At 48.9% G+C, this 28,000-nt stretch overlaps 2 protein-coding genes across 5 annotated transcripts in view; one reads left to right on the top strand and one right to left on the bottom strand.

Moving 5' to 3' along the window:
- The first annotated feature begins 1,391 nt into the window (after positions 1-1,391).
- Positions 1,392-13,319, top strand: CLEC17A (C-type lectin domain containing 17A). Of its 4 annotated transcripts, XR_006715759.1 has the most exons (13): positions 1,392-1,501; positions 1,648-1,725; positions 3,031-3,063; positions 3,153-3,203; positions 3,287-3,328; positions 3,488-3,550; positions 4,316-4,456; positions 4,542-4,604; positions 6,623-6,718; positions 6,929-7,080; positions 8,491-8,600; positions 10,381-10,826; positions 11,073-11,392. XR_006715759.1 is itself a non-coding variant. In XM_045492273.1 (12 exons), the coding sequence occupies exons 1-12, from the start codon at positions 1,468-1,470 to the stop codon at positions 12,128-12,130; spliced, it is 996 nt and encodes a 331-aa protein (XP_045348229.1). In that variant the 5' UTR covers positions 1,392-1,467; the 3' UTR covers positions 12,131-13,319. The 4 variants fall into 4 exon arrangements, 3 of the variants coding, with proteins under 3 accessions (XP_045348229.1, XP_045348230.1, XP_045348231.1); XM_045492273.1 differs by lacking the exons at positions 10,381-10,826; positions 11,073-11,392 and adding an exon at positions 11,998-13,319; XM_045492274.1 differs by lacking the exons at positions 10,381-10,826; positions 11,073-11,392 and adding an exon at positions 11,998-13,319 and having other exon boundaries at positions 3,488-3,529.
- Positions 13,320-18,497: 5,178 nt separating this feature from the next.
- Positions 18,498-28,000, bottom strand: part of ADGRE3 (adhesion G protein-coupled receptor E3) — a 57,369-nt gene continuing 47,866 nt past the window's right edge. Inside the window, exons 11-17 of the mRNA XM_045492280.1 lie at positions 27,236-27,433; positions 26,712-26,947; positions 26,353-26,419; positions 25,850-25,941; positions 24,837-25,005; positions 23,218-23,313; positions 18,498-18,853 (exon numbers count right to left, since the gene is read on the bottom strand). Of these exons, the coding sequence (XP_045348236.1) occupies positions 18,827-18,853; positions 23,218-23,313; positions 24,837-25,005; positions 25,850-25,941; positions 26,353-26,419; positions 26,712-26,947; positions 27,236-27,433 (885 nt within the window). The 3' untranslated portion in view covers positions 18,498-18,826. The remainder of the gene's footprint in view (positions 18,854-23,217; positions 23,314-24,836; positions 25,006-25,849; positions 25,942-26,352; positions 26,420-26,711; positions 26,948-27,235; positions 27,434-28,000) is intronic.

Raw genomic sequence — 28,000 nt, forward strand, 5'->3', positions numbered from 1 at the left:
GGCGCCCCATCAACTCTCACTTTTTAAATAACTTCCAGTCCATGTCAAGCTCAGGGTGAAAAACCATCCTTTGCAAGTTCTGTGCATGTGATGGTGGTGACCAGCCTTCAGGATGGCCCCTGATGATCCTCACATCTCGGTGTTCACGCTCTCATGGCGTCTCCTCCCACGACGACTCGGAACCGGTTGGGGTGAAAAAGATAGCAGCGGTCACAGCTTGTGACTTGTGCGGCCAAAGCATCCAAGGGGGCATGGCTTCCACCCTGGCCCGTGCCACATTGGGAGGACGCTCCATCGGCCCTTTGGAGAGAGCGCCCCATCTTGGAAGCAGATCTCCCAGCTTCAGCACAGAGACCTTGGCCCCAGGGAGCCTCTTGACGGGATATGCGAGATCCCGGGGAAGAACCAGTCACCCAGCCAAGCTGCTCTTGAACTCAGCGCCACGGAAACTGCGAGCTAATAAATGCTTGTTGTCGTTTACGAAGCTTTGGGGTAATTTGTGATGCAGCCAGAGATAACTGAGCCAGGAACGTGGAACATGGAACGTTCGCTGTGGGACGTGGGAGTACTTAGCACCTATCACTTTAGCATTTTGTCACAATTGTCACTTCCAGGAGGCCTTCCCTCTTTATCTCTCTACACTAGCCTCTATCCTATCCCTCACTCTGTTTTATTGTATTTTATTGTCATTAAAAAAAAAAAGGTTTGTTTAAGTGATCTCTGCTCCCCACGTGGGGCTCGAACTCACGACCCTGAGATCAAAAGCTTCATGCTCTTCTGACTGAGCCAGCCAGGTGCCCCTGTTTTATGTCACTTTTTAAATGTTTGTACATTTTTGAGAAAGAGAGCATGAGCGGGGGGCGGGGGCAGAGAGAGAGGGAGACACAGAATCCGAAACAGGCTCCAGGCTCTGAGCTGTCAGCAGAGAGCCCAATATGGGGCTCGAACCCACGAACCGTGAGATCATGACCTGAGCCGAAGCTGGATGCTTGACCGACGGAGCCACCCAGGCGCCCCTACGTGATTTTATTTTAATAATACTTGGTGACTATTGGAGATAAAATAAAAAACCGAACCACTTATTTCTATATTTATTTCCTAGGTCCGTGTCTGTTGTGTCTTGATGGCAAGTTCCACGAAGGAAGGAGCTTATCCGTTTTTTCCACCCAGGGCTTGGTGCTCAGATGCAGGCGTTGCCACTTCTGTGCGTGAATCCAAACTGGGGCAAAGGATGTGTGCGTCTGTGTGTGTGTGTGTGTGTGTGTGTGTGTGTGTGTGTGCATGTGTGCGTGCGCACGTGTGTGTGTGGGGGTTTGGGTGGTTCCCCCAAAGGTGGATTTGCATGTGCTTGAATTTTAATGAAAAAGGGAACTGAGAGAAACCTCAGGCACCTGAGCAGGAGGCGTCAGAGGCAGATAGCATCCGGGCCTCTCTTCTCAGGCTCTCGTGCTAGCCGTGGCCGTGCACATGTATACCAACTCTGGATGCCAGGACCTGCCAGGTATGGCCCTGGCCGGGCTGGAGCTGGGGGCCAGCCAGGGATGGTCGGGACCCAGATTACGGCATCCCCACCCTGCGGCTAGAAACCGGGGCCCGAGGGACAGAGGAGGGGCTGGGCTGGGCTCTCACTTGCCTCTCGTCTGGAAGGGACCAGAGAGGAGGAGGAGGATGGTGATGATTACGAGAACATGGCACCCCCCTACAAGGATCTCCCTCCCAAGCCAGGTAAGAGGACTCCTCAGAGGCCGGGTGCAGAAAATGTGTGGCCTGTGGCCCGAGGGAAGCAGCGGCCGGGGGGCATTAGCTGGGCGTTGTAGACGCACGGTCAGCCTCCTGTGTGCCCAGCCAGATGCCGTGATGACAGGTGTCTCTGTGCCTCTGCCCTGCCCCGGAAGGTCTCCCTGTCCACTGGGAGGGGCGGTTCTGGGCACAGCCCCCGGTGAGCAGGTCCACGAAGGGATGGCCCGAGAGAACGGGGGAAATCTCCAGGGGGAATTGAGGGCTCCGCTTGTAGTCGTGGGGAGACTGGGGTCAGAGGGGGGGATATTGGGATGGGGCTTAACGCATGAGCCGGAGTTCGTTCGGCAGAGGAGCCTGGTAGAGAACTGGTGGGTGCATAGGTCCTGAGACACGAAAGCTGGTGCTTCATAAGCAGTGAGTGGACCCTCGACTCCCAGCCTCCTCACATCCACACTCTGGGAACCAGATTTGCCTTTAGGCTCCGTGCCTGGCCCGGGTCTCGAGAAGAGTCTGCTAAGTGGGTATAAAAGGGAAGGCTTCGAGGCTCCCCCGAGGGTCGACTGCGCTGTGCTGGTGTCCTTGGACGCGGCCGGTCCCTGTAGGGCGGGGCGCTGCACCCACCGCTTCTTAGTCCAGTGAGAGGCTGACCCGGGAGGTGCCCGGGGCTCCGAATGAGGCAGGAGGGGCCCTGGGCTCTGCGGCGAGTCGGCTCCCAGCTCCCACTTGGTCTCGACACAATCCTCAAGCCCACCTCCAACATGGACCCCTCGGTGCTGCCGAAGGGTCCTTCCCCGAAGGCGGCCCCTTCCCCATTTCCGATTGCAGTCCGATTTCCAGCTTTATTTCCAAAGCCGCAGTCGTCCCCCTTTCTTCCACAGAACCACGACCTAAACGGGGTTTCCTCCCCATCCCCTGGTGCAGTGATAGTCCCACCCTTCACCCGGACCACATCTCGCCCGCAACCCCGCTCCCGTGTCCGTCACCGTCCCCCCACCCCATCCTCAACCCAGCCTTAGCCCAGACTCAGCTGTGTCTTTAACTGAGGGCGAACAACTGTCCCAGGTTTTCCCAGGGCTGAGTGATTTCCTGGAACGTGGGACTTCGAGGTTTAAAACTGGGCAAGTCCCGGGCGATCCAGGACGGCTGGTCGCTGTAGCTCAACCCGGATTCCGTTCTCATGCTCAACCCTGTCCCTCACCCTCCGCCTGAGCCTCGGCCCTGGCTCCATCACTGCCTCTGATCTTTTTCCGGGCCTCACACCGGCTCTAACTCTGAACTTCTCTTCTACAGATTCGATGGCCCCACCTAGGCCTCCGAGGGCAGGTGAGTTGGGGCTGGGGGTACAGGAAACTCAAGTGCTGCCTTTGTGCTGCTCTGGGCCTAACCATTCCTTTCCCTCCCTCCCCTCCCAGGAAAGAAAACAGAGAACCCCCCACTGCCTTGCAAGTCCCCAAAGATCAAAGGTGAGAATCTGGGGCTGGGACCTTTCAGTTTACCTGGCTGAAGTCCTTCTCTGCATAACCACTGTCTTTCTGGCCCCTTCCAGGCCCGGACCTCACCCCTGTCGTCTGCACATCTCCTCCACTGGGTGAGCGGTGGGGAGAGCCTTCCAGAAGCCTGCGAGGGGACACCGGGAAGCCCTCCAGTTCCCTAGAGAACAAATCGGATGGGAGGGGGGAGGTGTTGATCTTGGGATGTAGAGTCTTGCAGCAACTTGCGAATAAACGCTTCTCTCCCTTTCTCCCAGGTGGCAATCCAGAGTGCCCTCCGTTCCAGCCGTCCCTAGCTGGTAAGTCCACATGCCCCCCAGGTGTGCCCCTCTCTTCCCTCTCATGGTAGCAAGTACCCTTGAGTCAGACCTATAGCTCCAGAGGGAGACCCTGGGGCAGAGAAGTGTGTCCTTTCAGAAGGTTCTCCTCCCTGAGTCTAAGCCAGACTCGAGGGACCCAGGGTCTCTGCCTGATTCTCCTCAGGCCCCACCTCCTACTTGCATAAAGCACGGGAAACCTTCTCTGCCCCTGGTGCAAAGGTCCATAAGCTTCCTAGAAGGGGGGGAGCAGCTTGGGCAGGGGCTGCTGGAGAGTATAGGGTAATGCATCGCAAACGTTCGGAGCTGCGCTGGGTCCAACTCATGCACGACCTCGCCAAGCCCTCCGTGTACTTATTTGCAAACCGAGAATAATGGTGACATCTACGTGATAAGGGTAAGGATCCAGTAATAAGGGTGACAGGATGCTTTGGCACACGGCACGTTCTCTCCCGTGTTCTGGGTTATGTCGTAGTCGTGTTAGGTTGCGGTGATGGTGTTGGATTTGAAAATGGAGATGGGATGGGGGTGGGGCTTCATTTGGAGATGGGGAGGGGGCTCCATTTGGGGAAGCGATGGCCCTGAAGCACAGCATGTGCTCTTCTGGGCTCCTTCAGGGTTCTCTTCCCCTGACCCTCTCTCGCCGATGCCCTCTGGTGAGCCAGTCATGACCACGGGTCTCTGTCCCCCCGCTCTTGGAGAGAGGCTCGAGTGTCTCTTCCTCACTCTATGAGCACTGGTCTCTGTGTCCCCACTCTCTTCCCCCAGCCACCCCGGGGTCCCAGCTCAGTCAGAAGTCCAGATGTCCTGGGTGCTCCCAGGAGGAGAGACTGGTGGTGTTCCTGTGTCTGCTGGTGGTGGTGTCACTGCTCCTGGGCTGCACTGGTCTGGCTGTGACCCTTATCAAGTGTGAGTAGGAAGGGGATGGGGCCTGGGAAGACGCTGAGCATGGGGCGTGGGAGGGCCTGGGCTCAAGATGGACTCTTCCTCATAGACCAGGAGGTGGTGGGAGAGCTGAGAATGTTGACCTTTCAGCAGACGGCATGGCAAGCAAGTGGTGAGTGCTTTGTTCCCTTCATGTTATGCATATCGAACGCCCAACATGACCCCTCAAATGCGACCCCAAGGCCACTTCCGATCCTGCCTTTGCCGGGAATTGTGTAGGTATTGGGGGACGGGTGGGGTAGGGAGCACATCAGGCACCGTTCCTGTCCTTGCACAGCGTGTGCGTGAGCGTGTGTTTACGTGCATGTGTGCGTCTAGATCGCCACTGTCCAATATGGCGGCCATGAGCCACTGTGGCTTTGGGACAAGTAGGTTATTGGACACTGTGGCTATGGGACACTTGCAGTGTGGTCATTCTGAATGGAGATGACCTGTGAGTGTAAAACACACACCAAGGTCAAAGACTTGCTCCCCCCCCCAAAAAAAAGAATGTAAAATATCTCAACAATATCAAGAATAATAATCTTTAATACTGGTTACCCATTAAAATATTTTGGATACATTGGCATAAGTAAAAAAAAATAATACTCAAATTATTTTTGCCTGCTTTCCTCTGACTTTTAAAAAATGAGGCCAGGGCACCTGGGTGGCTCAGTCGGTTAAGCGTCCGACTTCGGCCCGGGTCACGATCTCGCGGTCCGTGAGTTCGAGCCCCGCGTCGGGCTCTGGGCTGATGGCCCAGAGCCTGGAGCCTGCTTCCGATTCTGTGTCTCCCTCTCTCTCTCCCCTCCCCCGTTCACGCTCTGTCTCTCTCTGTCTCAAAAATAAATAAACGTTAAAAAAAAAAAATTAAAAAAAAAAATGGGGCCATTAGGGACGCCTGGGTGGCTCAGTCGGTTTAGTGCCTGACCTCGGCTTAGGTCATGATCTCGCGGTTCGTGGGTGCAAGCCCTGCGTCCCCCTGAAGCCTGCTTCGGATTCTGTGTCTCCCTCTCTCTCTGCCTCTCCTCAGCTAGTGCTCTGTCTCTTTCTCTCTCAAAAATGAATAAACATTAAAAAAAAATTTTTTTAAATGGGGCCATTCGAAAATTCAAAATTATGTATGTGGTTTATATTCTACTTCTGTTGGACAGCACAGGTATTAAGAAGCATTTACCAAATTATCACCCAAATGAGTATAAAATCCCAAATTTCAGCGAATCGTCCAAAGGATGCTGATTCTATGAAAAAAAATATAATAAAGGATCTTTGACCTTATCTTTGGGAAGGTCATATAGGGCTTTCCTAGGGAAAGAGTGCTGTAGCTGAGTGAGGGAAGGGAAAGAATTAACCACATGAGGGGCGGAGTGTGTGCAAAGGCCCTGTGGCAGGAGGCAATGTCGTAAGTACAAGGGAGGAGTATGAGGCAGCTGGATGGGTGAGAGGTGATGGTGGCTTGGATGAGGGTGGAGAGAGGTGGGTGGAGTAGAAAAGCTTTAGTGGGTAGAGAGACGGAAGGGTGTCCAGCTAGAAGTGGGCAAGTGTGGCATGGGAGTAGTGGGAATACTTAGTTGTAGAAGAATCTCATGGGCTAGCACGGCCTTCGCCATGTTTGCTGAAGCCCGACAATTGTCGCATGTTGCATTCAAGCCACTCTTCTGCTCGAAACCCACTGGTGGCGTCTCACTGCCCAGAGTCCAAGGCGAAACTCCAGGCTTAGCACTCGAGGACTTGGACATTGGCCCTCACCCTACTTTGAGCTCTGGCTCCTGTGAGGTTCACCTTGACCTCTACCGCTGTGGCCTGCCCCAACATGTCTGCTTCTGTAAAGGTGGCCCCAGCCTGCTGAGCCTCCCTCCCTCTCTCTCTCGCGGATACTGAGTCACTATCTTCCTGCAAAACCCACCTCCTCCAGGAAGTCCACCATCCCCACTCTTCCCCAAGCCCCAGAGCTCAGTCCCTCCTCTGAGCCACTCTAAGACTCTCTCTGGGCACTGAGCACGTCAGTTTTGAGTTCTAGCACCACCTGCTAGAAAGAGGGTGCAGTGAGGAGCGTGGCTCTCGCTTCTTTCTGGTGTTTGCAGTCAGCGGTGGGTGGATGGGTAAATGGACGTTTGCGTTACTAACCTTCCAGCCCATCCTTGCTGACAGTGACTGGCATGGCAGGGCTGGCTGGCCTGAAGAAGGATATTGACCACATAAGAACTAACACCAACCAGTCCCTGGTAGAACTTCGGGGCTTATTAGGTGAGTGGGACTTGGGGAACTGCCCTGAGATGGGGGATGTGACCGTGCTGGCATGTTGCACAAATCCCCAGGGGGGTGATTCTCAGTGCAGTTAACCCGAACGATGCCCCCTGGAGATGAGCAGTGTGCAACCGCACAACTGTGTATGGCACACCGTGTACATGACCCCGGCTCTGGGGCCATGCTGAGAGCATACTATTCTGTCCCTAGACTGTACCAGGATCACCTGCCCTGAGGGCTGGCTCCCCTTTGAGGGCAAGTGTTACTACTTCTCCCCAAGGACCAAGTCATGGGATGAAGCCCGGAAGTTCTGCCAGGAGAATTACTCTCACTTGGTCATCATCAGTAGCTTCGCCGAACAGGTGAGCTATCCCCTCCAAGCCCTCAAGAGCCAGCAGGTTTCACATATCCTTCCTGGATGGAGAGAAATTGGAAGTGCTTTTGAGCCACGAAGACTTTTTCTATTTTAAAAATGTTTATTTATTTTGTGAGAGAGAGAGGGAGAGAGCAGGGGAGGGGCAGAGAGAATCTCAAGCAATGTCAGAACAGAGCCTGATGTGGGGCTTGATCCCACGAACCATGAGACCATGACCTGAGCCAAATTCAAGAGTTAGATGCTTAGTCGACTGAGTCGCTTCGATGCTCTTAGCCCCTAAAGCTTTTTTTTTTAATTGTTTATTACTTTTGAGAGAGAGAGAGAGAGAGAGAAAAAGCAGGGAAGGGGCAGGGAGAGAGGGAGACACAGAACCGAAAGCAGGCTCCGGGCTCTGAGCTGTCAGCACAGAGCCCCATGGGGGGCTCGAACCCTCGGACCTCGAGATCGTGACCTGAGCTGTAGTCGGCCGCCCAACCGACTGAGCCACCCAGGTGCCCCCGCTGCTAAGGCTTCAAATAACAAGGTTAAGAGGACAGGCTCTCCTTGGGTTCAAATCCGAAGTCTCGGCATTCTCTCTAACCCGGAGATATCGTCACGGCTATTATATTCCTTCCGTTCTCCAGGCTGTGTTCCAAACACCTCGCGTCTTACATTAACGTCCTCACAACACCCTTGTGAATTAGCGTGCGAGTCAGGAGGGGTCACGTGATGCCCAAATAACCGTCCCCGTAGCTCGATGACGGACGCGTGGGTCCTGCTGCGCTTTGAGGTGGTAGGAAAGCAGTTTCACCGGCGAAGGAAAACTGGCTTTTCGTAAGCATCTGCGATGATTTGGTGCTACGACGGTTAGAGGGCCAAACCATTTGCACACGGTAGACATTGCTTGTACTTCGCAGATGGGGAAACCGAGGCACCGTACGTTTAAGAGACTTGCCCGTGGCCATGGACAACTAGCAAGTGTCAGAGCTGGGATTTGAGCCCGGGGGTCTGCATGGTCTTTTTCCATCCTTTACCTGTGTCATTATTTTCAAGCAGATTTCTTGTAGACAACATACAGTTGGGTCTTTTTTTTTTTTAACTGTTCTTTATTTTTGAGAGAGAGTGTGCGAGCGAGGGAGGGGCAGAGAGAGAGAGAGAGAGAGAGAGAGAGAGGGACAGAGGATCTGAAGCAGGCTCTGGGCTGACAGCAGTGAGCCGAACGCGGGACTCGAACTCACAAATTGTGAGATCATGTCCCGAGCTGAAGGTGGACGCTCAACCGACTGAGCCGCCCGGCCGCCCCGGATCTTGTTTTTTAAATTCAGTCTGACAATTTCTGGCTCTTAATGGGTGTTTTTAGACCACTTACATTTGATGTAATTAAGCTGATGGCTCAATGGAGTTTGTACTTTTGCAGAAGTTTGTGGCCAAGGCTCATGGCTCTCCACGGATCTACTGGCTGGGGCTGAGTGACAGGGACCATGAAGGGGACTGGAAGTGGCTGGATGGGTCACCTGTCACTCTGAGGCAAGTATTGAGGGCCCTTGGGGTCTCTGCCCGCCATGGTCTTTGTGCAGTCCAAGCCAGAAGATTCTTTAGAACCCCAGGCCAGGCTGGATAAAGGAGGCCCAAGGGTGCTTTTTTACTCACAGGGAATCTGGTCCCTGTACCTTTAAAATTTTTCTCCATTGCGGGGAGCCTGGGTGGCTCAGGTCATGATCTCACACTCCGTGAGTTCGAGCCCTGTGTCGGGCTCTGTGCTGACGGCTCAGAGCCTGGAGCCTGCTTCCAATTCTGTGTCTCCCTGTCTCTGCCCCCTTTCCACTCACGCTTTGTCTCTCTCTGTCTCTGAAAAGTGAATAAACCTAAAAAAGGTGAAACATTTTTCTCCATTGCAACATATTTGCTTTTTAGCACAACTATAAGGTCAGGTCCTCAGGCCAGTGGTTGGGCCGGGGGCGGGGGAGGGAAGGAGGAGTGGTTACAGGGTGGGAGGGAGAGGCAGCTTCCAAAAGCTTCATCCTTTTGGATGAGCGGGATCTCTCTATCTCTAGCTCTCTGTCTGTCTGCACTCTACGTATATTAACCCATTGATTTAATCTTTTTAATAATCCTATAAAGAAGGTATAATTGTTCCCATCTTTAAAAATTTTTTCTTATCATCTCCACTTTAAAGATGAGGAAACTGAGGCACAGAGAGGTTGAACAACCACCTAAGGTTGGAGAGCTGGCAGGTGGCTGTGCCAGCCAGTCTAGCTTTAAAGCCTATATTCTCAGCCTGTATACTTACTTTCTCAAGGGGTGTATGTATTTGTATTTTAAACAAATATTCACCGATTGTCCCTCATAGTGGTTATACCAGTTTATGCTTTCACTGGCTCGACGATACTTTTCTTCATTAAGCGTTCATCAAACTTTTGTAATTTTGTTGGTTTAATTGTAGATGAAATGGAATCCCAATTTGGTATTAATTTGCATTCTCTTATAATGACTGGAGTTGGATATGTTATTTTTTTTATCACTTGTATGTTTTTTAAAGTTTATTTTGAGAGAGAGCGTGACCAGGGGAGCAGGGACGGGGCAGAGAGAGGGAGAGAGAGACAATCCCAAGTAGGCTCGGGCTGCCAGTGCAGAGCTCGATGTGGGGCTCGGACCCACAAGCCATGAGATCATGACCTGAGCTGAAATCGAGTTGGACGCTTCACCGACTGGGCCCCCCAGGTGCTCCTGGGTATCTTCTCATATGTTTAATAGACACAGGTATTAACTTTTCTGTGAAGTGTTTATTATATCATTGGTATATTTTTACACTGGGATTTTAGCTTCTTTCTTTCTTTCTTTCTTTCTTTCTTTCTTTCTTTCTTCCTTTAAATGTTTGTTTATTTTTGAGAGAACATGAGCAGGGGAGGGACAGAGAGAGAGGGAGACATAGAATTTAAAGCAGGCTCCAGGCTCCAGGCTCCAGGCTGTCAGCAGAGAGCCCACAGAGTCCGATGCAGGGCTCGAACCCATGAACTGTGAGATCATGACCTGAGCCAAAGTCGGAAGCCTAACCGACTGAGCCACCCAGGTGGCCCTTCTTCTTTATTTCTAAGAGCTCTTTATATATTAGAAATATTAGTGTCCTGACAGGGGTTCTCATTTTTTGTTAAAGATTCCTGGAGGAGGGCACCGCTCTATAAATAGCAAAGACATGGCATAGTGGGGTGCTGTGAGGGCCCAGCTGAGACACCCTCATGGGGCTGGTGCAGCCCTCCCCTGGCAGAGGGAACTGACTGCTAAAGGCTCACGGATGTGCTTTCTCTAGAGAGTTGTCCTCAGCTGAACGGAGGCCAGCTCCCCTAGGAGGTTACTTCAGCCCACAGCCAACGAGTGGCTAAGAGAAGCCGGGACGCTTTGTCACAAGTCGAGAGAACTCTGTGGTGCTGTTCACACTCCAGAGCTCCCTCTTGGATCAGGCTGAGGCAAGACCAGGCTGAACCCACATCCGGGCTCAAGGTCTCCCCCGCACCATTCTGCTTCTCGCACTCCTCTCCTGAGAGCATCCCTTAGTAAATCCCATGCACCCGAATTGCCAAATCAGGCTCTGCCTTAATGGAAGAGACTTGAGATACTACAATACCTGGGAGGTTGGAAGGATTCCGAGAAGCGTTCTTTGTAAGAGGCAGAAACTGACCAGATGTAGGAAACGGACTCAGGAGCAGGAGACCGTCCTGGTGAGCAGGGAGGTGGGGCTGAATTAAGACAGACAAGGTGGGGGCGCCTGGGTGGCGCAGTCGGTTAAGCGTCCGACTTCAGCCAGGTCACGATCTTGCGGTCCGTGAGTTCGAGCCCCGCGTCGGGCTCTGGGCTGATGGCTCAGAGCCTGGAGCCTGTTTCCGATTCTGTGTCTCCCTCTCTCTCTGCCCCTCCCCCGTTCATGCTCTGTCTCTCTCTGTCCCAAAAATAAATAAACGTTGAAAAAAAAAATTAAAAAAAAAAAAAAAAAAGACAGACAAGGTGGGGGTGAAGGGGACAACGTGGTGGCTTCAGGTAATTCTGGAAAGCTGAAGAAATGGCTAGCATGCAAGAAAGAGCCTTGAACCGTGAGGGCCTTTCCTCCCCCCTCCCCCCGACTCCCTGATATTCTTTCTTTAATCAATAGACTTTCTTTTTTGCCAAACAATTGAGCAGAAGGTACACAGTTTCCTCTGTCATTACCATCTTGCATTTTTGGGGTGGCACGTTTGTTACAGACGATGAACCAATATGGATACATTATGATGACTTGAAGTCCTCGGTTCACATTAGGCTTCGCTCCAAATGTTGTGCATTCTGTGGGTTTTTTTTTTTTTTTTAATTTTTTTTTTCAACGTTTATTCATTTTTGGGACAGAGAGAGACAGAGCATGAACGGGGGAGGGTCAGAGAGAGAGGGAGACACAGAATCGGAAACAGGCTCCAGGCTCCGAGCCATCAGCCCAGAGCCCGACGCGGGGCTCGAACTCCCGGACCGCGAGATCGTGACCTGGCTGAAGTCGGACGCTTAATCGACTGCGCCACCCAGGCGCCCCTGTAGTTAGTTATTTTTTATTTTTTATTTTTTTCTTTTTCAACGTTTATTTATTTTTGGGACAGAGAGAGACAGAGCATGAACGGGGGAGGGGCAGAGAGAGAGAGGGAGACACAGAATCGGAAACAGGCTCCAGGCTCTGAGCCATCAGCCCAGAGCCCGACGCGGGGCTCGAACTCCTGGACCGCGAGATCGTGACCTGGCTGAAGTCGGCCGCTTCACCGACTGCGCCACCCAGGCGCCCCACTGTGGGTTTTGACGCGTGTATGTTGTCACGTATCCACCGTCACAGCATCGCATAGAGTGCCCTGAAAAAAATCCCCTGGGCCCCACCTGTTCGTCCCTCCCCAATGCCTGCTTTTCCTCTCTGCAGCTTTTGGGACCCAGAGGAGCCCAACAACATCAACGATGAGGACTGTGCCAGCATGAACAAAGGTGGCACCTGGAATGACCTCTCTTGTGACAAAACGACCTACTGGATTTGTGAGCGGAAATGTTCCTGTTGAACTCCACGGCTGAGGGTGGGGGGGGGGGTCCCTACTCGAGTGCCCCTTGGCTCTTGGGGATGAGAACCTCCCGCCCTTCCACGGAAGACTCTGCCAGTCTGTGAACCAACATGGATGGACCTACGATGGAACCAGCAGCTTGGATGGAGCCGGTCCCCTTGGGTGCAAGTGAGAGCATCTCTAGGGCAACGAGAGGGCTTGTGCAATTGGATGATGTCCTAGTCTATTCAGGCCGCTGTACCAGAATACTGGAAACTGGATGGCTTACAGGCAATAGAGACTTACTTGTTGAATTTCTGGAAGCCGGGAAGTCCAAGGTGACAGTGCAGTGCCTGGTGAGGGCCCACTTTCTGATTCGCAGAGGGCCATCTTGCTGTGTTCTGTTATGCTGCAAGGGAGGGGGAGAACTCTCTGGGGTTCCTGTTATAAGGACCAAAGAGTTCCACCCTTATGACCTGATCGCCCCCCAAAGGCCCTTATCGCCTTGAACCATCACATTGAGGGTTAGGGTTTAAGATACGAATTGGGCGGGGGACACACAATTCAGTCTGTAGCAGGTGGCCAGCTGGCAGGAGACCAGGTCTTAGACATTGTCTCCCAGCTCTGGGGGCTGGAGGAAACTCACCAAGTCCTTGCTCCCGGCTCCGCGGAAGCTATCCTGGCCGCGGGGGGCTCCGGGTCTGATAATGACTGAGCTGGAGCGGAAAACTCCCTGGCTCTTCTGAACCCTGGGGTGCTGGCCCAGGGCTCCCTTACTGCCTACCTGATGTGGAACAGCTTCTGGGAAAGCAGGCAGGGAAAAATTGTCCTTGACAAAGCAACTTTCTCAATGTCCCAGGTGAGGTTTGCCTGACCTAGGGGGCAGAATCAGGCCTCTGCCAAGACTTGGCCTGTGAAGCTTCCAGAAAGGCAGACCACCTGAGAGGCAAGCCCGCCCCCTCCCCCAATGTGTGGTCAGATTCCCAGGACAGCGGCGGCCTGCACCTGCCTTCAGGCCGTTGGTGGTTTGTAAAGATCTTCGATGAATGATTCACTTTTACTTGCCGTGGACCTTCCTGGACTATTAGCTCTTGCCGTGTGAGAGCTTCTCAAAATGTCAGTTCGACGTGTGGCCCTTGCCCAAGGTGACGGTCTGCTGTGGGGGAGGGCGTGTTCCACAATAAAGCACCGTAGACTGGCTTAAATGCGAGAAGTTTACTGTCTCCTCGTTCTGGAGGCTGAAGTCTAAGACTGGCGGGTCGAAGTCGTTGGTTTCTGGGGAGGTGTCTCTCCTTGAGTTGTATCTGGCCCTCGGCTCCCCATGTCTCCACATGGACTTGTCCTTGTGCGTATCTGTGTCCTAATCTCTTCTTCTTATGGAGACATAGGTCATATTGGATCAGGGCCCCTTGCAATGACTTCGTTTTCATGAATTACCTCTTCAAATACAGTCACATTCCGACGTCCTGGGGGTTGGCACTTGAACACGTGAATTCTGGGGGAAAGCAGGACAGCCTGCAATACCCTTTAATGGACCGGTGCTCCGCCCAGTGATTCTGACCATCAGAAACACCCTCGAGGGGAGGCTGGTACTACCCACAGCTGAACACAACGCAACGGGGCAGACCCTTTGGACAATCCCCCAATTGTATCCAAAGGGTTGTGGGCATTCTCCAAACTGATCAATTGCTTGATCAACAACTACCCTTGGTGAGTAGCTGAATCCTTGTGTTGACTGACAGCAGGGGATCGAGGCAAGGAGGCTCTGGGCAGAGGGGCAGTGGGGGAGGTTAGCGTTCACTTCCCTTCCAGCCCCCCTCTCTCCTTGTCTCCTCCCCCGTCTACACCTGTCCCCAACTCACCAGGACTGAAACCAGCCCCCCCATACAGCCCATAGACTATAGCGTGGGTGGGTATCCAACCCCAGGGGGCCGTTGGTCCAAGTGACTGTTTATCTGGGGTCAGGGGAAGTTCCTGCATCTCAGAAGAGGAAATGTGAGCCTCCTGCAATGTGTTGAAAAATGGAGAAGCAGGGGCTGTGGTCACATCTTTGGGTCATGCTGGGGTGTTCCACAGTGGGGCTGGCTCAAACCTATCTCCCTCCCACATCTCTCATGATTGTCTAGTTTTAGGTAGAGAGATAAGTGTGAAGGAGGTCCCCTTTACCACTTTGGGCGTAAGGGAGCAAAGGCTGGGCATTTTTGGTGCATAAAAATAACAAAAGTCACCGTTTATCAAGCATGTACTGTGTGCTAGACAGACACAACGACTCTGTGAAGTTGGAACAACTACCAGCCCCATTTTATAGCTGGGGAAACTGAGGCTTGTCCATTGTCATCTAGTGGCACAGCTCATATTTGGACTCAGTCTGTGCCTCCAGTGGTTGATCTCTTTCTGCAGCACCTGCCACCTTTCAAGGGACTGTCTGTAACCTCGAATTATCCCTGAGACCCCAACCTTGCAGCTCTTGTCTCAGCTGGCAGTCACGGGAAGGGAACAGTGTGGCGTGATGGAACAGACATCCTGGGCTGAGGCAGGACGCTAGGAATTGAGTTCTGGGTCTGTTGATAATAACCTGTGCGGCTCTCCTGGGGCTATGATGAAAATGCGGATGAGAGGAAGGGTAGGAAGAAAATTAATCTATTCTGAAGAGAAAACTAATGGGATTTGCTGATGGAGTGAATGTGGGGTGTGAGAGAAAGAGAAGAGTAAAGAATTACTCCAAAATTTTCAACTAAAGGAACAGGAAAGATGGAGTTATTATTACCTAGAGCTGAGGAAGAAAATAATGCTTGTGGACACATTTATTTTTGTTTTAATTAAAAAAACTTTAAGTTTATTTATTTACGGAGACTCGATAACACATCTTTGAACACAGCTTGGACTGGCTGCCTTTCTTTCTCTGACTCCCGTCTTCACATTCCTGCTGGTGTTTCCTGGGATCACCTCCAAAATAAAGTACTTATGCTTGAATCCTTGTCTCAGAGTTTGCTCTTGGGGGAATCCAAATCGAGACACCCTGGGACAGGAGAAGACAAGCCTGTGGCGTGGTTCTGGCTTGCCTGGGCTGGAGGGGTTTCTGGGATGTGGGATGCTCAGTGCTAAGGCAGGGAAAGTACTGGGCAAACTGGGATGAGTTGACCCCTCTTATAGGACGATCGTGCCAGAGAAGCCAAGAAGACAGAGCTTAAGAAGCAAAGGGGACAATGCATCTGTAGATCAAACCATCATGGACAATTTACGTAGATCAAACCATCATGGACAATTTATGTAGATCAAACCATCATGGACAATTTTTATGTGTTAATTATACCTCAATAAAGCTGGAAGAAATTGAGATACTTGATTATGAAAAGGAAAAAGAAAAGAAGACCCGTGCAATTAAGGGTGACCCAAAGGTCAAGTTAGAAAAGATTGGGAAGTCTCCATGCTTTAGCACAGAGGAAGCATTTGGGACATTGAGCCGTTCTTGGGTGTGTTGGAGGCAGAAATCAGACTGCAGTGGTTGAGCAGTGAGGGGGCGGCAGGAAGTGGGGATAACAGAGCGTAAACAACTTTTCTAGAATGTTGGGTGGAGAGAGAGAAAGGGAGAGAGAGAGAAGTTAATGCAGCAGAGAGGATTTTTTTTTTTTTTTTAATTACATCAAATGGACCTGAATGCCTCCCCCCTACTCTTCCAAAACCCCCTATCATTCCCATGTCAGATCTCCTGGGCATCTCAGGCTAATTCTTCTCCTTCGCAATTTTCATCAATTGGCATTTTGATCTGTGCTTTGAGATATTTCTTCCACGTGTTCTTCTAAGCCACTAATTTGGCTCTTGACGGTGACCGTACTCTTCTCTCGTTGATCCAGAAAAGTCTCTTGTTTATTTATCCCATTTTTATTTAGTTCCAAAGGGCATTTTGGTTCTGTACTCGAATCTCCTTACATTCTTATTTGATTGTGTTCAGTTCTTATTGGAATTATTCTCGTGTTAAGTTGTCTGTCTACTCCAGCAGGTCTGTTGGGAGGGCGTCAGTTACATCGGACCATCCTCTTTGCAGCTGCCAGGACCTGTCAGTGTTGTCATTTCTTCTTGGGGCTCAGACCTGGGGGCTGAGAACTCTAAGCAGGGGCAGTTTCCCAAGCGATGGGAGGAGGCGGATTCTTCGCCCCAAGAGGTGCATGTGCACACCAGGCAGGTAAGCAGAGACACCTCCTTGCTCCCCGGTCTCTGCTTCCTCCTAGATTCAGGAGCAGGGCTCCTCTTGGAGTTCTTGGGGGCCAGAGGGATCTCATACACACACATACACACACACAGACACACACACATGGGAGTGATGCGGGCCTATCCCTGGACCCCTGTGGGCCAGACTCTTCCTGGGATGGGCAGTGTCTGATCTTCAGCCTGGAGTGTTCTTCAGCTTATCTTGGGACTCTCCACCTGGTGCATGGGGGAGACATTTCACCCCCAGATTTCCCTTTGGGGATTCCCCTAGAGACACCACCCTCATCTCTACCCAGATGCCATTGGTCCCAGCAGACTCTGGGTTTAAAGAAGCAGATATATTAGTGTAGGGGATGGAGAGGAGTTGAGAAATGTACAAGTGGCCATTTCTCTTCCTTTAGCACGAGGGCCAGCAAATTATAGCTTGGTGGGTGGGGGGGGGCTGTCAAATCCTGAGTGCAGCCTGTTTTTGTATGGCCAGTGAGTTAGAAATGGTTTTTATATTTCTAATAAACACACACACACACACACACAGATCCTGAAAAGTCTAAAATATTTATTTGGCCATTGGCAGAAAAAGTTTGCTAACCTCTTTTTAGTTTCTTTCTTTATTAAAGCTTATTTATTTATTTTGAGAAAGAGAGAGTGGGGGGGTGGTGCAGAGAGAAAGAGGGAGAGAGAGAGAATCCCAAGCAGATTCCACACCGTCAGCACAGAGCCCGATGAGGGGCGCAAACTCCTCAACTGCGCAATCATGACCTAAGCTGAAACCAACAGTTGGATACTTTGACTGAACCACCCAGCGGCCCCTTTAGTATATTTAAATACCGCTGGGGGAAGAACCAGGAGACAGGAGGTCGGAGAGGTGGGAGACTCAAGACAGAGAGAGGAGATATCTGTGGAGAAAAGTCCCCAGAGAGGCCGGAGGGGATAAGCAAAGCACAGAGGGAGGGGTTAGCCTTGAACCAGAGGAAGGATCCCTTTGCTGTTGTGGAAGAATGGAAGAAGGGACGAAGGGCACCAGTGAGGGAAGGAAGCAAGGGTAGGCATGGATGTGGATGTATTTGTAAAGGACGTCAGGAAGTTGGGGTAGTTTCTGTCAGCTGGTGTTTGTTATCTCTGAAGGAGTCGACAAGGTCTCCTGCCTCATGTAAGGGGAAAGGTGATGGGGACAGAGGAAGGAAGTGAAAAGCTACAACTTTTCTCGGGGGGAAGCTGACTACAGACAGGAAGAACAAATTCCGGGTAGCATGGAGAGTCTGGTGTATATCAGAAAGCACATACTTGTAATGACTCCAAACCGAGTGATTCTGGGATCTCACTGCCCTGATGGAGAAGTGGTTTGTTCACAAGGAGGGATGCTTTGGACTCCAAATAACATTACCCGACCCAAAGTGGCTTAGCAATAGGGTCAAACCAGGACGTCATGGGAAGGCTGCCCTTGAATTTGTCTTTGTTTCTATCAAGGAGAAGAAGTATTTTCCAGTAGGTGTTTCTTATATCTCATTGCCCGGAACTGGTCCAGATGCACCCATCCTAAACCAGTCTCTAGCAGATGGGAACACAATCGCTACGGCTAGTTTAAGCTGGGGTTTCTTGACCTCAGCGCTACTGACATTTAGGGATTGATAATCCTTGGTTGTGTGGATGTGGGGGCTGTCTTGTTCATTATGGGACGTTTAGCAGCATCCCTGCCCTTTACCACATACATGCCAGTAGCATTCCCCTGCCTTTCCCCAGTCATGACAACAAAAAATGGCCTCCAGACTTTGTCAACTGTCCTATGGGGTGGGGAATCACCTCTGGTTGAGAATAAGTGGGCTCAGACCAGTCTCAGCTGGCCCCCTGCGTCCAGGCACACTGCTGTCCCACACCTGCAAATAACCAAGGTTGTGTTGATAAGGAGCATATGATATGGTGACGGCTGCTGAGTTAGCAATCTGTAGTGACTGCCATTGTTGGACTGGTCCTGGATCAAGGTGTCCCCAGGAATCAGAATGGAATCAGAATGAGGGAGTAAGGTGTCACAATTAGGGGAGAAAATCTTTCGACATGGTTGACCATGAGCTTTAGCCTGGATAAGAAAGGAGGTACAGCTGACAGTTTGGGAGAAGCTGAGGGACTGAAGGACTCATCTGAAGGACTGGATGAGTTTCAAGAGCAAGGTTAGGACGAATGAGTGTAAGAATTTGAGGAAAGGCCTTTAAAGGGGCCTTCTTTGTTTACAAAATGTCCAGGGACTATTTGCAATGGTCATGATTGGGGTCCCCAGTGACAAGCACTGGCTGAGCCCACGACAGCGAAGAGAAACCCAATGCAACACCCATTTACTGGGGGCCCGTTATGCAGAACAAACACTTCAGGAAGTAAAGGCTGAACATTTCCTCTCCAAGGAGGTCAAAGGTAATGGTCCCCCTGGTCTCCAGCTCTGTTCTTCACGATGCCAACCAAATCCGTGGCTGTGACTTTCCATGTGGGGTCGAATGTTCTAGTTCGAATATTTTCTCTTCAGTTGCTCTGGGAAAACACCCCCCCCTCCCCCGACAAGCAAAAGACGTTTAGATTAAAGGTAGACGTAAGGATGAAACAGAACAAAGCAACCATCACCCCCACCCCCACCCCCACCAATAAAACAGAAAGAAAGTGCAGAAGTAGGTCCTTTGCCTCCTCAATATACCATTTGTCGAATGGCCAAACACCAAAACAGTATTTGATGGTAAGCTGGTAATTTATTCAATGGCCAGAGAACAGAGACGGGGAGCTTGTGTTCGTTTTTAAAAATTTATTTTTAAAATTAATCTTTTTTTAAAAAAATTTTTTGGGGGGGGGAGAGGCAGAGAGAGAGAGAGAGAGAGGTGGGGGGGGGGACCTCAAGCAGACTCCACGCTCAGGGCAGAGCCTGAAATGGGGCTCAATCCAATGACGTCATGACCTGAGCCGAAATCAAGATTCGGGCGCTCAACTGACTGAGCCACCCAGGCACCCCAGGGAGCTCATATTCTAAAGGCACCTTCTCCCTGGTTAGGTCTCATGGTCAGGGTTTTATGGGGTTAGGCTAATTAAGGGGCTGATAAGCAAAGCTGACATGGGGGTTTTTCAGGCAAGGGGGAGGGGGCTTCTAGGAATCAAAGTGCCACCTCTTTTCTTCCCCCACGTGGACACAGTTGGATCTGTCATGGTGCCGGTAGGTGTGTGTGTTTTTTAAATTCTTTTAACATTTAATTCATTTTTGAGAGAGACAGAGCATGAGCAGGGAAGTACAGAGAGAGAGAGGGAGACACAGAATCGGAAGCAGGCTCCAGGCTCTGGGCTGTCAGCACAGAGCCCAACGGGGGGCTCGAACCCACGAACTGTGAGATCATGACCTGCGCTGAAGTCGGATGCCCAACTGAGCCACCCAGACGCCCCTAGGTGTGCTTTTTTAAAAAAAATCACAGTTGGATGGAAATGATATTGAGGTCATCTGGATGGTTAGCCTGGTGTCTGAACTGGATCAAACTGGTCAAAAACTGGGTTATTGTGGCTTTTTCAGAGCCTGTTAGCAAGTCCTTGGCGACAAGAGCTCCATCCAGCAGGAAAGAATGACATGATCGCCTAGCATTTTGGAATCTTAGGACAGGTGTGGCCTTCTTCAGCTTAAATGGGAGGACTTCTTGGGGCGCCTGGGCGGCTCAGTCGGTTGAGCATCTGACTTCGGCTCAGGTCATGATCTCGCAGTCCGTGAGTTCGATCCCCACGTCGGGCTCTGTGCTGACAGCTCGGAGCCTGGAGCCTGCTTCGGATTCTGTGTCTCCCTCTCTCTCTGCCCCTCCCCTGCTTATGCTCTCTCTCTCTTTCTTTCTCTCAAAAATAAACATTAAAAAAAATTTTAAGAAGTGGGAGAATTAAAAAATCCCAAATGAAGAATTCTTTCTTTTTTTTTTAGTTTAAAAAAATGTTTATTTACTTATTTTGAGAGGGGGGAGAAGCTGAGAGAGAGAGAGAGAGACAGAGACAGAGAATCTCAAGCAGGCTCTGCCCTGTCAGCACAGAGCCCAATAGGGGGCTCGATCTCACGAATCTGGGATCACGACCTGAGCTGAAATCAAGAGTCAGATGCTTTGACCTGAGTTGAAGTCGGACACTCAACCGACTGACCACCCAGGCGCCCGACGTCTTTTTCCTTTTGTATGTCTCTTGCCCACTGCAGCACCTTGACACGTTGCAGAACTCAACAAATATCACGTTTACCACCTACAAGTTACAGTCTGGTTTAAAAGCTGCACAAGAAAAGCAATACCTCCTGTAGCAGCCCGTGAGGACAGGGGTTCCTGGCCTCGTTATATGAGTCATTGTATGCAGGAAGTTCAAAGCTACCATTTCCCTCCTGTTATTTACGGTTCATTCACAGAACTCTCTGTCTAGTCAGACATGACTTTTTCCACAAACAATATTGCCTGGTTGCAGAACTGACCTTCCAATGTTAGCAAGTTTCTAGAGAGCACAGCTAGGAATTTAACCCAAGGGTAAATTTGTCCATGGAGAAAGAGGAAGGATTTAAAAAAAATTTGTTTTAGAGAGAGTGCACGAGCAGGGGAAAGGGGGAGGGAGAGAGAGAGAGAGAGAGAGAGAGAGAGAGAGAGAACCTTAAGCAGGCTCCACAGTTAGCACAGGGCTCAAACCCACAACCCAGGGATCATGACCAGAGTCGAAATCAAGAGTCAGACACTCAACTGACTGAGCCACTCACGCGCCCTGGATTTTTTTTTCTTAGCTTTTTAATCATACTCTGTGCCTAGAAAAGTAAAAGCTTCAGAGATTCTTTTAATTAAAGTGAATGTATTTCCTACAGGGAGCTAATATATATATATATATATATATATATATATATATATATACACACACACACATATATATATAGTCCCCTATATATATTCCTATATATATATTCCTATATATATATATTCCTATATATTCCTATATATATATATTCCTATATATTCCTATATATATATATATTCCTATATATATATTCTTATATATATATATATACACCTATATATATTCCTATATATATTCCTATATATATTCCCATATATATATTCCTATATATATATATTCCTATATATATATATTCCTATATATATATATATTCCTATATATATATTCCTATATATATATATTCCTATATATATATTCCTATATATATATATTCCTATATATATATATTCCTATATATATATATTCCTATATATATATATATTCCTATATATATATATTCCTATATATATATATATTCCTATATATATATATTCCTATATATATATATTCCTATATATATATATTCCTATATATATATATTCCTATATATATATATTCCTATATATATATATATATTCCTATATATATATTCCTATATATATATATATTCCTATATATATATATATTCCTATATATATATATATTCCTATATATATATATTCCTATATATATATATATTCCTATATATATATATTCCTATATATATATATTCCTATATATATATATTCCTATATATATATATTCCTATATATATATTCCTATATATATATATTCCTATATATATATTCCTATATATATTCCTATGTATATATTCCTATATATATAGTCCTATATATATATATATATTCCTATATATGTATATATATTCCCCTATATATATTCCCCTTTCAAAGATACACTCATCTTACTCAATTTCCACAATGTTACAGAACAATAATAAAAAAAAAATTCCTTATTTATTGTAGGAAACCAGTTACTGGAGTGCTGGAAGCTTTGAAAATTATTCTGGATTATCAAGGAAGTCTTTTAATGGTCACAGCCAGCAGTCAGTCCCTTTTACAATTTACTCTCATTGGGAATGATTTAAATCTGATACTCACAGTTTTGTTTTGTTTTCTGATCACTTGACTTGCCCTAAGATTTTTTTTTTTTTTTTTTTGGTCTTGTTTTCCTTTTAGACCTTTTGGAGAGATTTTGAATGAATTCACCTCCAGTTAGGGATAGATGCTTCTTTAGTGACTCAATATTTCCAGCGCTGAGAATATCACATATTAGCTCAAAGAATGTGGAAAACTATGTGTCTCAATTCTGTTTATTTTAAAAATAACACATTCGAAGGCTCGTTGGCTAGCAGATGTGGTGGGTGTATGGGAGCACACAAATGAGACTGGGAAAAATTTTTTGGATTACGACTTTTGGAGCCCTTCTTGCCTACCTAGGGGCATGCCTTCTTGGAGAAGTATGTTCTCTCATCTCTCCAAAAAGGCAAATAAGGGACAGCTACAGAGAGGTCCAAGGTAGTGCTGGAAACTCATTCCTTGGTGCATCGAGTCTGAGTTAAGTCAATGGAGGAACAGTTGAATACCAGCTATCAAGTTCCACGGAGGTCCTCTTTCTAACAAGACCATTTCCTCTCCCTGGATGGTCCCATTATTCCATATGCTCCTCTCCTATAATTATGTAGAGCAGCTGGGGTGAGGTGCCTCTCCTGGAGCCCTTTCTGCCAACACCACTGGGCTTACGTCCACCTCTCCAAGGGATAGCGGGATTTCAGAGGATGATGACCACTGCTCTATGTCTGTGATTCTAAGCCTCCCCCTCCAAGGATTCTACATTAGATGGTAGTTATGTTGGTGACACGTTTGACCCTTACTCGTTTGTATGATGAGAATACAGACACAAGCCAGCTTAAGCACTGTCAGTAATCAGGGAAGGTTCAACTGAGGAACGATACGGTAAGAATGAGAAATGCAAACCAGGTCATCAGGAAAAGAGCTCTCCGTCATACCCTCCAGGGAAGGGACCTCATACTAAGACGCGGAGAGGGGGCTTTGGGTGTCAAGGGAGGAAACATTAGAATAAATCACAAGTCCTCTTACCTCACTGGGTCTTGAGTTTGCGCCAAACCTGGTGGAAAGTGTGTAAGTCTCAGACTCAGGTTTAGATTTCATGATCTCTCTGAACCATTTTCGGACCTGGAATATCAAAGACAAGACTGGAATGGTTTCTGTTAACATTGGTGGGTGAAGAGAGAAACCAGTGAGTCAGGAATAGAACAAGTTTTAAAAAACTTCAACAACACGTGGCATATGCGGACAATGAAACATTATTCATTGAGCCTTAAAAAGGAATGGTATTCTGATACAGGCTGCAACGTGGATGGACCTTGAAGGCATTACGCTCAGTGAAACAAGCCTGGAACAAAGGACAAATATCGTCTGGTTCCACATACCTGAGATCCTTATAATAGTCGAAGTAATTGAGCCACAAAGTAGAATAGGGGTTACCAGGGACTTAGTGGTGGAGAATGGGTAAAAGAATGGATATGTGGACAGACAATGTGGCAAAACAAATATAGCACAAAGATAATTGAAGTGATTGGTATATATGTGTCCATTGCATAATTGTTTTAACCTTTTTGTGTGTTTGAAAATGTTCATAATAACATATTGGAAAGATTAACTTATTATTTAATGCCGTCATAGAACTATTAAAACGTATTAGTATGGAAACTATCCCATCACATGGAAATGTGATTAAGAATTCATGTGTGTAAGTGGTGTGGTGGCTTGCATTAGAGATTTCAATTATTCACTCCTCTGTCACAGTATTACACCCTGTCTTAGCCTCCTGGTGGCTAGAGGGTTCTTTTCCCTTGACTTTGGGCTTGGACATATGACTTTCTTTGGCCAAGGCAATATCAGTGGAAGTGATTCAAGCAGGACCACAAGGCTTGAAATGGCCCCTGTCCAACAGGACTTGTCTTCTTGTGATTTTGCCATTGTCATCAGAAGAACAGATCCTAGGGAGCTTCTCGCTCTCCGCTAAGCCTCAGGAGGAGTCTCAAGGAGAAGACCTGAACATAATCTACATTCTAGAACCAAGCCAAGCTGAGCCCAGACAAGATCGGCTGAACTGCAATCAGACTTGAGAATGAGAAAAGCAAACGTTTGGGGCGCCTGGGTGGCGCAGTCGGTTGGGCGTCCGACTTCAGCCAGGTCACGATCTCGCGGTCCGGGAGTTCGAGCCCCGCGTCGGGCTCTGGGCGATGGCTCAGAGCCTGGAGCCTGTTTCCAATTCTGTGTCTCCCTCTCTCTCTGCCCCTCCCCCGTTCATGCTCTCTCTCTGTCCCAAAAATAAATAAACGTTGAAAAAAAAATTAAAAAAAAAAAAAAAAAAAAAAGAAAAGCAAACGTTTGTGTTTCGGCTTCGGAGATTTTTGAGGTCGTTTGTTACACAGCAATAGCTGACTATTACAAATGGGAAAACTGAAGAAAAACATATTTCCTTGATGTAGCAACTATTTATTTTCTGAAAGCTGTTAATAAATTCATGTATCTTATAATCAAGCATATCTTGAAGTAGAGAGAACATAGATAGTGTTTACACATGGCTCACAGCTTATATGAAAATTCAGAGAACATACATTGAAATGATTCAAGGGTTCGTTACACTATGTCCTAACTTTATGACAATAAAAAAAGGGGTTGGTGTTTACCTGCTGGCTGAGGAGGCAGTACACCAGGAAGATGAACGCTCCCTGCAGGCTGTTGATGATGGTGAAGAGGTAAGCCATGACGCGGGCAGCTGGCCCCACCTGCAGGACGCCCAGACACCACGTGCAGCCCAGGATGAGGAGCTGAGCCGTCGCTTTGAATGTCAGCATCCTGGGTAGGAGGCGAGAGGAGGCTCGTGATGCACCGGGAGCAACAGCCCCCTCCCCACCCCACCTGTTTTCAAGTCCACTCCACGGATGCTTCCTACTGAGTAGCGATCAACTTGGATCTTTATCGTCAATGATTCCATAAAAAGAAATGGTGTTTGGGTCAGGGATGACAGTTTGACTAGGACTAGGGATGGTAGTGACACTCCAGCATGTGAGTTTCAAAAAGGTCACGATGTTTCAGGAAGACCCCTAATTTTGTTCAGCTGACATTGTCGAGAACATTCTGTGCCCCTGGCCCTAGGCTGGGGCTTGGGCATTCAGAACAACCAAGACAAGACTTCTGTTTCCACAGCCCTTAGAGTCTGGTGGCAAGACAAAAACAAATGATCACTTATAACATTTGCAAAGTGAGGTACTTCTGCCCAGATCCCATCCAGGGCTGTTCCTGTCCCCACCTTCTCCATGACCTGACCCAGAATGTGCTTTGCCCAGAATAGAGGCCACTGATTCTGTGCAAAGTTGAGGAAAGGAAAGGACATTCCCAAACTCTTAGACGAAGTGACATGTGGTTGATGAACCTGCGTTCACATGGGGCAAGAGAAGGGGAAGGCAGGGGGCCTAAAACACATGAAGGCATGACCATGAAAGGGTGCGCTGGGTTCTGGGAACTGTTATGTGATGTTTTGAGTGTGTTGTAAGGGTAGAAATGTTCTCAGGACCTACTAGGTAAGGCATGGAAGCAATCCCTGTGTATCAGGGCAAAGTCCATTCTCTCTGGACATCAGATCCTTGGAGCTCTGAGGATAATGCTCTGGATGGGGGATATTCCTCTGACTCATCCTCACCTGGTGTTTTGGAGGGTGGACACATCTCTGTTGAGGGAGGAGAGCTTGTTTTTCACTATCCAGAAGGTCACCAGAAAGAAGGCCAGATTAATCTGCAGAAAGCCCACAGGTGTATTAAATTCACTCCACATCTGGTAAGCATCCTCCCAGCTCATCCAACACCTAACCCGGCAGGTAAGAAGCTTTGCCTTTTGTAGGAGTCCTAGAAGACTAGACCAACCACCCTGTAACTCAGGCATGTGTTTGTCCTGTAACTTTGGCAAGCACTTCGATGCAGTTCACATGGAAACTCCAAATTTTAGCACTGAAAGTCCCAGGTCTCAGGAAACATGTTAGTCCTGTTGTTACAATGGAAATTCCTGCATCCTGGGGGGGGGGTCTCTCATCAGTCCTGGGCCAACTGGAATGATTGCTCCCGCTGCCTGTAACCCTCCTGGTACACCTGGTCTTTGAATGACCGTCACTTTGGCAGGCAGGATGCTCTGATGTCATGTGTTACTCACGGAGAAGATGGTGCAGACGGGGCCCAGGAAGGTCCATACAAATCCTTTGTCTGTGTGGAGCCAGCATCTAAGAGAGAGAGGAGAAGTGAGTCAAGAGAACATTGGCCTTTGTGGATAAAGAATCACTAGAATGTATAATATATAATGATTAAATACTTCATAATGAACATTTAAAATAATTAAATCTTAAGGACTTAAAAACAGTTCAATGAACACAATATTCCATCAGAGAGATGTCTTTGGAGTGGGCACCGACCTTTCCTCTGCCTATCATGTTCGGGGGAAATTAAATCGCTATTGGTTCTATGATGGCCACAGTTGTGCTGGAGAAGATAGGAGCAGTGGGAATTGGCACTTACCTGGTGGGTGTTCCATAAAGGGAAGGTCTGGATGCAGCAGAAATGGCCACGATTAGAGCCGGGACTCCATAGCCCACAGGGAACATGAGCCACTTCATGAACCTGCTCACACTGGAGTAGTTGACCACCGTCAGGTTGCGTGCCGTGAGGAAGAGGTGTAGACCGTCCAACAGCATCCAGGTGAAGGAGGCCAGGTAGAGATAGTGTAAGGCCCCTGCGATGATGGCGCACAGCAGCTGGGGGAGGAGGAAGGAGTCACCAGGAGGGACTGTCAGGGAGGAGGGTGGCCCCAGGACCCCTCCCATACCTTGCCAGTGGGGAGAACTCATATATATATATATATAGGGTCGAGTTGTTGAGAGAGGATTGTCTTCTGCTTCATCAGTCAACGTGAAATAGGCTATTTACCCCTCCAGCCTCCCTGTCGCCCAACGATATTGTGTTAAGGTATCAGTGCAACAGGGCTCCACGAACTGAGCATCCCGTGGCTCAGGGCAGGGGGTCCTCTGGGACAGTGTCCGTACCTTGATCTTGGTCTGGTCGATGGCCGTGAGGAAGAGCAGGTGGGCCAGGAAGAGGCAGATCGAGAGCTGCAGGTGGAGCGAGGTGCTGGTGTTCTGGATGGCTTTGCACAGGAGGAAGGTGAGGGCTGCCAGGAGGAGGCACAGCAGAGAGAGGCCCAGCCCCACGTAGGTGATGACAGCCAGCACGGGATCCTCCTCCTGGGACCCACCGAGGAGGACATCACAGTCAGTCTCCAGGATTAATTTTCCCCCCTTTGGAATGCGGCATCCCAAACATAGGCATGAAGCCAGTTGATAAGAGTTTAAGAAGCGTCTGTCAGACTAAGTCGTCTTCTTCCCGGCTTTACTGAGGTATACGTAACATACAAAATATTGCACACGTTGAATGCACACATTTTGATGAGTTTGGGCACAGGCACAGACCTATGATGCCATCACCACAGTCAAGGTAATAAACTCTCCATCACCTCCACGATCCTGTGTCCCCCTTGCTTTTTTCTTTCTGGGGTAAGAAACAACACGAGACCGACGCTCTTGCCAAGTTTTTAAGTGCACAATACTGTGTTAACCATAGGCTCTATGTTGTACAGCAGATTCACGTGGAAATGAAAGAATGTGCTAGGCTAAGTCTTGCACTCAAGAGATAAAGGAAGCCCTGTGTCGCGGAGGCCCCTCACGCTCTCTGCTACCTGCCCTTTGGCCGTTTTCTGGGAAATCCAGTGACCCTGCCCGAGACTATTTCTCCTGCCACAGGAGCATGCCTGG

The sequence above is a fragment of the Leopardus geoffroyi genome, chromosome A2 (assembly GCF_018350155.1).
Source record: "Leopardus geoffroyi isolate Oge1 chromosome A2, O.geoffroyi_Oge1_pat1.0, whole genome shotgun sequence".
In the NCBI taxonomy this organism is placed as follows: Eukaryota; Metazoa; Chordata; class Mammalia; order Carnivora; family Felidae; genus Leopardus; species Leopardus geoffroyi.

Bases quoted from the DNA above. Each gene is read 5' to 3' on its own strand.
- CLEC17A (XM_045492273.1), top strand. From the start codon at position 1,468: ATGTATACCAACTCTGGATGCCAGGACCTGCCAG. The intron at 1,726-3,030 runs GTAAGAGGACTC...TCTCTTCTACAG, and splicing joins GGATCTCCCTCCCAAGCCAG to ATTCGATGGCCCCACCTAGG. The intron at 7,081-8,490 runs GTGAGCTATCCC...GTACTTTTGCAG, and splicing joins TCAGTAGCTTCGCCGAACAG to AAGTTTGTGGCCAAGGCTCA.